Source organism: Callospermophilus lateralis, chromosome 9, assembly GCF_048772815.1.
Source record: "Callospermophilus lateralis isolate mCalLat2 chromosome 9, mCalLat2.hap1, whole genome shotgun sequence".
Taxonomy (NCBI): Eukaryota; Metazoa; Chordata; class Mammalia; order Rodentia; family Sciuridae; genus Callospermophilus; species Callospermophilus lateralis.
In genome coordinates this window covers 2,203,959-2,213,296 of record NC_135313.1, presented here as the reverse complement: position 1 = coordinate 2,213,296, position 9,338 = coordinate 2,203,959, and the positions used below count along the sequence as shown (strand labels likewise).

Sequence of the window (9,338 nt, the reverse complement as noted above, 5' to 3'; positions counted from 1 at the left end):
CAAGTGGCTGTCAGTGAGGTCAAGAAATCCTTGTGGTGTGGGGGACCCTGGTATTGGCCCCGCTGACCAGGCTGTCCCCATCAGGTTCCATTACAGAAGAGCACCCATGCTGGCTAGTTCAGCAGGAGGTGACTTGGAGGACGGGAGGGAACCTTCTATGGAGTCGCACTGATCTCAGTCCTGCTGTGGAATACTGCCTTGCGCATCAGGAAAATGGTGACTCTGGACCCACTCGGGGTGGGGGAGCTTCCCTCTCCAGGAAACGGGCACCCATGCCATGCTGGCCAGTAGACACACAGTGCTGGATTCCAGCCCCCAGAAGACCAAACAGCTCTGCCCTGGGCTGGCCAAGGGCAGCTCCCCTCCCCCTTTCCACATGCCCAAGAGTGCCCCTCCCAGATCAGGGCTGCCAGGGCCCAGGAAGATCGTCCTGAGCTTCCATCTGCTGCAATTCAGGAAGAAAGGGGGAAAGAAGGATGGACAGGAGGCTGGGGCCATGGGCATGGGGGCGGGGTTTGCTGTTAAACACTTGTGATGGCAACATGAGTGGTATGATGACAGGACCCCAAGGTGAAGTCATGTCGTGTGTCCCGAGTGAACTCTGGGGGACATTTCAAGATGATCTATTTCAGGTGAGTCTTGCCTGCATGTGATGTGGGCCCTGGACACTAGGTTCTCGCCCTGGGTGAGTGCAGCTCCGTCCTGACGCTGCTCCTGCTGGGATTTAGGCAGGGGATTGGCTCTGGGTTTTGACTTCCAGAAAGTGTTCTGAGGCTTGTCACCAGGAATAAGTCGTGTTGTACACCAGACTCGAGGAGCCCCTTCATTCTTAAGCCCTGAGTTTTAGGATCGAAGACGGTTGCCTTTTCAGCCATGCCCCCCCCCCCCCACTGGTGGCTTCATGGCCCAGGGAGCACAAAGCATTGCAGAAATAGAGACGGAGAATAAGGCGGGAGCTGTTTGTCCACGCAGAAATGTGTTTCCCACATTCAGCAAAGCAACACAGGGACCCCTGCTATTAATACAGTCATGCTACAACTTCCGCACGATTCTCGAGATTCTCCACTCCTGGAACTTGGGGCTCCTGAGAATAGTGGGCCACATTCACTGTCACTGGACCTAAATAGAACAATTCAGATGAAGGTGCTCCGGTGCCTGCTGTGCACGTGTAGTGGGGCTGGGTCTGTGGGGGACTACTGCTAACAGGGAAGCAGAAGAAGGTGCCTCACTGAGGAGGGGCTGCTTGGGGTCCATCATTAGCAGCCTCTAGACACATTTATCTAGAGGACTGATTCCGTCACAGGAGTGCAGGCTTCTGTCATCAGCTGAGCTTTGCAAAGTTCTAAACTCAAGAGGAGATAACAGCCCACCAGATCATTGGGGAATGCACACTGGAGCCTTGTAAAATTCCTGACTTACGTCTCTTGGCTCCATCGAGAGCCTCATACAGCTAAACCAGACAGCGTCTGCTGGAGAGCACGGGAGCACTCACCTGGACAGGTGTTTTGACCAAAGGTAGCAGCAGTGGTATTTGAGTGGATTAACATGTGGTTTTTACATAGCTCCTGAGGTTTGTAATTATTTTTCTGATTTGATAACTACATATTTTATTATCTTCATTAAACCCAAGGGCCATGTAATCCTGTCCTAGTATTGAAGACTGTCCCTCAGTGACAACTCAAACAGTGTCACATTTTAGCACAGCAAAATTAATGCCAAGTGAATAGCTGTCAAGTTCACATGAAAGCATGCCAGCTCCTCTCCCTGCTGCTCTGCGGACGACAGGCACAGGGGGATCTTTCAGAATAACAGATCATTTTTTTTTAGAAAGTCCCATGAAATAAAGTACTTATTTGAATACATGATTTTCCACACACAATAAAGAATAAATACACCAAGAAGTGCATTTCCTCCTGAGTCCTCACTGAATGGCATTCCACACAGGTCAGAGTGAGCCTGGGTGTCCTACTATAGATATTCTCGTACAAGCACAATTTTGGTGCTCAGGTTATTAATACATCAGTTTTATTAGCCTCATCTTGATTTTTAAAAGAAAAAATCCAAACTACATCAACAACATGAGTATCATTTCCTACATTTATTACTTTTTCCTTTGCATTTCAACTCTGCCAACCCAGGAACAGGACTGAGCACTACCTCCCCTTCCCCACTGCTGGTGGCCTCCGAGGTACTCCTGAATGTCACCGCCTCATTTACTTAGGGAAGTGGTCATTGGTGTCCAGGTAAGGACCTTGAGGAGCTAACCAGCAGCAGACAAAGGCATTCTAAAATCCTCCAAGGAAGGCTTTCCCCACCTGCTCACCAGCATCCCAAACTCATGTTGTAATTTGCTGAAGTATTTAAATCTAGAAAAGATGGGACACTGAAGGTGACCAAGAGTTAGGCTGAGCTTCTGGCTATGAAAGTCACAAGGGTCCACTGAAGTCTCAGATGGAATCCTCCACATCCATGTCCCCGGGCAAAAGAGAGCACCAACCTGTTCGGAGCTCTACTCTCTAAGGCACCCCGGCCTCTGTCCCGTGGGCAGGGGACCCCTCAGCTGCTCAGGCTTCTGGGCTGGGCTGCTTTCCTTTCCTCTAACTCTGCCTGGTGGAGCTGGAGGAGAGACACAGAGCAGCACACAGAGGCAGAGGGGTGCGGTGGGGCGGGGGCGCAGCAGACCACAAGCTCAGCTCTTCCTGAAAGTGCCTTCAGTCTGGAGAGGGGAAGGTGCACCCAGCTGACTTCACCCAGGCGGACATGTGGCTCCCGGGATTCCCCAGCCTGACCGCAAGGTGGTTGGTAAAGGAGTAGCAGGTCCCTGCCCTGGGGCTCTGAGCCAGCGGGGAGAGAGGGCAGCTGGGGAGAGAGGCCAGCTGCCGAAGGTGCAGTCCCTTTCCATCCTCCGGGAGGCTGTCCCCAGCATGGGACGCTGGGGACTTGGCTGCAGCTCTTTTGTTCTTCAATTTTTTATTTGAAAAAACTGTAAAGAAAGGGAGGAGGAAAGCTACTTTGCTGCTCTGGATGAGCTGTGGAGTGGAGGAAGGAGTGCCATCAGGCCCGGTGGGGCTGGGTGGGCTACTGTAGAAGGACCCTTTAGTCAGGGGATTGTGAAGCCCTGGGTCTCCAAGAATCTGCAAATAGCGCCCTATGAGGGCCTGCTCTCCACAGAGCGCCCCTTCCTTGAGGCAAACGTCCTTACCGCTGCCCGAACCCTGGCCCTTGGAGAGGGGTGCATAGGGCCTGCACAGAGCCCTCCACAGGTTCCCTTCTGCTGGTCTCAGCCCGCGGGCCCCACCTCGCGGCCCGCTGCCCGTCCCCAGGACCCGCCTAGGCCGAGCACTCACCGGCCCGGGTTCAACCTCAATAAAAAGGCCCAGTCTGCCCTGGATCGCGCGGCTCGCCTGACAGCCCCGCTTAGGCCGGGGCCTAATTGAGCCCGGGTCACCTGGGAATAGGTTCAAAGGCATCGACGCTGTAAACCACCTCCAGGCCCCGAGCCAGAGGGCCGGCGAACAAAGAGACCCCGAACCACTTCAAAAGCGCTGGCGCTCGGCATCCAGATGGCGCGGGGCCGGGGTCCACGGTGTCGCCCTCCAAGGCAGAGCCCTCAAGCTCCGCAGCTCTGCGCTCTCTACCCAGAGCTGCCCCATGGCGCCGGCGGGCGTAGGGGACGCTGGGCCCTGGCAAAGCGTCCTCTTGCCGACAGGCGAAGTGAAGGGAGAGAGCAGAGCCAGGGCGGGTCAGGCAGGCCGGGCGGGCGCCCCAACAGCGCCCAGCACCGTGCCAAGACCCCGTGGGCCGCGGCTGCGACACCGCGCACACCCGAGACCTTCGCTGTGGCGCTCAAATTCTGAAACATTTAAGGGGGAAGCTCGGGAAGACGTCGGGGACTGATCGGGGTAAGAAACGGTCCCCAACACGTGGACTGGCCCTAGCGGATGGCGTCTCCAGGGATCCTGAAGTTCGGTCCGTGGGGGTGGGCTTCTCTGGGGGCACCCGAGTGTCCGCACCGCCCGGTGAGCTCCGCTCTATCCAGGCCCCAGTGTGCGGACCGCGGCGAGGACTCGCTGCGCGCCTGGGGGCAGCTAAGACATACTGGAATCTGGGCTCCCCACAGGCTCCGGGTGCGTCCTCACGTCCCTGGAGCGCATCTGGGGTTGGACTTGCCCCCTGAGCCTCTCACAGAACTCTCTCCACGTTAAGGGGCAGACAAAGCCAGGCCTGGCTGGGCCTAAGGCTCAGGGAGGCTGATGAGTGGCCCAGGCCCGGAGTCGGGGCGCGGGCGGTCGAAGGGGATGCCGGCAGCTTTCAGGGAGGAAAAACGGCAAAACTGAAAGTGCCGCGCCGGGGGGCGGGGAAGGCCGGCGAAGGCCCCAGGACTCGTCCTGCCCCCGGCCCTGGTGGCCAATCAGCGCGCCGCTCTTGCTCCTGACAGCTATTTAGCAACCCAGCCGGGCTAGAGTTTCCAAAAAAGTTAGAATAACTTCCTCTCCCGGAGACCTCGGTTTTGCACCAACCGGCCCGTAATCAGAGCCTTTCCAGCAACCCAGAGCGTGTGCTCGGCGGCCGCGGGCTTGGCCAGCGGCGCCCGGCGCCTCCAGCCCCACGCGCGCCGGGCGGGCGTCATGGAGGAGGGCTCCAGCTCGCCCGTGTCCCCCGTGGACAGCTTGGGCACCAGCGAGGAGGAGCTCGAGCGGCAGCCCAAGCGCTTCGGCCGGAAGCGGCGCTACAGCAAGAAGTCAAGCGAAGATGGCAGCCCGACCCCGGGCAAGCGCGGCAAGAAGGGCAGCCCGAGCGCGCAGTCCTTCGAGGAGCTCCAGAGCCAGCGCATCCTGGCCAACGTGCGCGAGCGCCAGCGCACCCAGTCGCTCAACGAGGCCTTCGCTGCACTGCGCAAGATCATCCCCACGCTGCCCTCGGACAAGCTCAGCAAGATCCAGACGCTCAAGCTGGCCGCCAGGTACATAGACTTCCTCTACCAGGTCCTGCAGAGCGACGAGATGGACAATAAGATGACCAGCTGCAGCTACGTGGCCCACGAGCGCCTCAGCTACGCCTTCTCCGTGTGGCGCATGGAAGGCGCGTGGTCCATGTCCGCCTCCCACTAGCGCCGAGCCACCCACCTCGGACCGACGCACCAGGGTAGGTGCTGCGCGCGCGATTGGGCGCCCTCCGTGGCAGGGGCGGGCGGGCCGACCCCCGGGTGTCTGGGGTCTGAGCATCCCTCCTAGTGGAGGCCCCGCGGGCCGCGGCAGCGTGAATGGGGTGCGCTTTCTCTCCTAAAGATGGATGGGGGGGGGCAGCCCAGCAGTTTCTAAGACCCAGAGGCACCCTGGAGGCCTTTTGCCAAGCGTGTCAGTTGGGGACCCACAGACTGGTGACTTCCAGCAAGGTCCAGGAGTACCTAGAGGAACTCTTGCATTTTCCATTCTTGGTGGTGTGTGTGGATGACTGTAGGGGAGACTCTTCTAGGGCCGGTCAGGGCCGGGAGATGGAGATCCTTTTCACCCCTCCGAGCCAGGGTGGCCAGCGGAGCTGCTGAGAGAGTCGTGTCGGACTTGTTGCTCTGCCCTTGTCGCATGGAGCGGCAGAGTGCGCTCTTGATGCGGACACTCAGAACTCGCTGGCTGCTCCTACGGGGAGTCCTGGCCTGCGCTTTGGGTGGCCCGTCCAGTGGGTGCGGAGATGCGGGCCTGAGGCACTGGGGTTGACCCTCGGTGGACAGGAGGACGCTGTCCTGCGCTTGCGCCTCGGGTGTCAGAGGGGCTCAGGGCGGGAGACAGGCTCTAGCCTGGAGCACAGGAGACCCGGCCTAGCGCGCAGAGCCGAGGGTGGAGCAGACCTGGCGGCTGAGAACGCACGCCCGGCCCGCGGATATGCAGGTGGAGGGGAGCTAAGAGCTGGGAGCCTCGGGGTCCGACCTTGAAATTTGGAAAGGCGGGCGGGCAGGGGATCCGTGTGTGTGGGTTCAGCGTACTGACCCGCAGGCAGGCGCTAGGGCTCCAGGCTGGGAGATGGGTCTGGGGGAAAAGAGGCAGTGTGCGCCTGCCCTGCGGGGGAGAAGACCACCGGGATCGGGGCAGAGACTCAGGTCTGGTTTCTTTGGAAGAGCGCTCAGGGCCCGCATCCGCCCCTTCTCACCAGACACCTACCTACCCAGGCCCGGCGACAGACTCCAGCCGCGGAGGCGCCGTCCTCTCGCCGAAGCTGTGAGGCAGCGGGCACCTCTTCCCAGGGCCTTCGCGGTGGAGAGGAGCAGGCTCTCTTCTTGGGGCGCGGTGGGGACGGAGAACGAGTTGAAAACCTTCTCACCTAGTGTGTCTTAGTTTTCGGCCTTTGTGATACTTTTATAAAATTCTCCGCTTCACCCAGAAAGAACTAAGACGAATCTAGAGCAGGTCATCCATTCTCCCAAAAGTATCCATTTCTTTTTCATGTGGTTTTGTAATATCAGCGGGGGTCCTGCTGTGGCAACAAAAGGGTCCAACTTTTGCAGGTTGGTTTTCTTTCTTTTTTCTTTTTCTTTTATTTCTGCATCACTGAAAATTTTCTTGACAAAATAGCCCCCTAAGACAATGACAGTTTTATCGTTTTAAAGAAGAATTTTTAACACAGAATAACTGCGGGAATCTTCTGTCTTTGTCAAAAACAGATGGAAACTGTCTCAATCGCCTATTTCTCTAGGAATGAAAGTTTGGATTGGCCAAGTACTAAATGCTACAGAAGGATAATACATTAATTCTGGTTTTTGTTGCCTAAATTATGAGCTTTCATTAGTGACTTCCATTTACCCTTTATACCATCCGCAGTTTACACCACATCTGAAATAAGAACAGACAGATGAGGAATGTCATCCTTTAAACACACACACACACACACACACACACACAGCTTTGTTTAAGGAGAATGTCAACAGCTTTATCCTTAAGACTACCCTCCAAAAATTACTGAAAAAAAAATGCCAGGAGATACTGTCCCAATGAAAAATTCTGCAGGAACATTTAAAATTTATTTAAAAATAATCTCACTCTGTAAGACGTAAGAGAGTCAATCACAGACCACAATTAAATATTAGATAAACGCAAAGCACAATACCTGTGATAAATAAGTGAAAACTGTTCAAAGCTTTTTGGACAAAAAGCCCTTCATGTATTAGATAACACACTTAGTTGGAGAGCAACCGATCTTTATGTGGGTATATTTATTTTTTATATAATTGAATGTAATGGCTAAGGCAGATAAACCCTGCTCTTTGCATAGTTGATACTTCGTACAAGAGGAGAGAAGGGTGCAAGGAACCGTCTGAACCCTGCCTGCTTATCACCAGCAGGCGAGGCAACAGCTTCGTCTTCTCTCCTTTTTTTTTCTTTTTTAACTCATTTTCTCTTTCAGCATACTCAGTACTAATTTGTTTGACTTCTGGAAATGTTGTTCAGTGGCATGTGATTTATTTGTAATATTTCCAAGAAGCATTTATTACATGTATCAGCAAAACGTGTCTGGATATTTCCATACTTGGGGGGTGATCTTATGTCTGGTGAGAGATTTTCACGCACAGGAAGGCTGTGTGACCAACAGCAGGAGCAATGAAAGCCGAGGATGGGAGAATCTGCAGGTGCCCCCTTCACCTCTCTCCTGCTGGTGCTGCCCAGTCAGCTGGACTCAGGTAATTGAAAAGTCCCCAAAGGAGTGCTGAGCGTTCTGGTGAAATGCCTGAGCCTCTGAGAGGGTCAGAGCGCCTGGCTTGGAGGGCGCGTGGAGGCCACCACTACTTACCAGGCGGAACACGCTTGTTCTCCGCTTCCTCATTACAGAAAGAGTCTTCTCTTACCTTCTGCTGAGTTAGACTTGGCAGGCTTTCAGTATGGGACGCACTCAACGAACTCATGGCTTTTCCTTTCTGACAACTCTTCTCCTTTGGAGAAAGCACCCGATCCTCTTACCACCCTCCTTGCCCTCAGACTTGGCTTTTTGGAGATGCTGGTTAACTCCTGTATTTGGGATGCTAGCTGGTCTCAAAAGAAATTTAATTCCCTGTGGAGAAGAATGGAGACGCAGATCCCAGTGGAGCTTTTGACTGGGAAGAAGTGGAGTGCACGGCCAAGCTGCTTGGGACATGAGCAGTGCTCCGCAGTGAAATGCCCAACAGTGAGGTCTGGAGGAGGGATCGGCCTCCGCTGGGTGCTTCCTGGCCCCTTAAATATCAGTAGATGTTTTCCCAGTCTGGTGTCAAGGAAGTCTTGCTACTTACACCTCTGGCCGAGTGGGAGCTGTGGGGAAGGGACCTGTGGGTGGCCGTTTGAGGCCATTTGAAATAGAAACCTTTACTGAGGTTTTTCTGAAAACACCTATTTTTCTGACACATCATGAGCCTGAAAGAACTGGTCTTGTCGGCCTTGCTCGCCTGTGTCCCGAGTTGCCGGCATGGATGCCGGATTTCTTTTGCCTGGCAAAAAGATCATAAAGTAAACTCCTTCGGTGCAGAGTACTGGAGTACTGTAACGCATAACTTGAGTTTAAATCAGGGCTTTAAAAAAAAAAAAAACAAATATTTTAATAAGCCAATTTTAAAGGCTGAGCTTTTATGACAGTTTTTGAGCTGAGTATTTATATCAATCTATTCTCACTGGTGTCTTTAAGAACTCTGGGCATGGAGGCTGGAATGTCTGTTTATGTTTGTGTCTTTCCTGGGAAAGGATAAATGTGCTGCAAAAAGCAAACCAAAAGCAAAGCTCTCCGCTAGCAAAGAGTTCACAAAAGAGGCCATAAAATTCAAAGAAGAGATGGATAAGTCACTGTAGCCAAGAAATGGAGAGAGCAATAAAGAAGAAACAGGATCTGAGAGATACACACAGGGGTGTTTTTTAAAGTAAAGCCAAGACGAAACACTAAAATCAGAAACTGCTGGCAAAGATGTTCCATGTGGTCACCTGAGTCTGCACGTGTGCTGAGAACGCATAGAACTAAGCACGCACGCACACGCACATGCACCCGCGGGACCGTGGCACCCGAGCAAGTTCTGGGAGTGTGTCAGGGGTGGGACCTTGTGCTCTAGTGTGGCGAGATGTTGTGAACACGTGAAGAGGGAAGGGATGTCTGCATTAATTTACCAGTAGCCTCAGGAGAATCTACAACCATCTCAAAATTAACATTTTTAGAAAAAATATTCCATAAAATTTTAAAACTGTATTTAAATGAGCAAATTTCACAAAGAACTGTTACTGTGCTTTATTTAAGAGTAATTAACTAAAAATCTACTTTAAGCAAAATTTCATGCTTTTTTCCCTGATAGCATTTGCATACATAACTGTACATCTCTTCAAAATGTGGGAACT

The 9,338-nt window shown here is 53.7% G+C and overlaps 1 protein-coding gene across 1 annotated transcript in view; it reads left to right on the top strand.

Annotated features, from left to right (window-relative positions):
* The first annotated feature begins 4,628 nt into the window (after window positions 1–4,628).
* Window positions 4,629–9,338, top strand: part of Twist2 (twist family bHLH transcription factor 2) — a 41,879-nt gene continuing 37,169 nt past the window's right edge. The window contains exon 1 of the mRNA XM_076866519.1: window positions 4,629–5,145. Coding sequence (XP_076722634.1) covers window positions 4,629–5,111 — 483 coding nt within the window. The 3' untranslated portion in view covers window positions 5,112–5,145. The remainder of the gene's footprint in view (window positions 5,146–9,338) is intronic.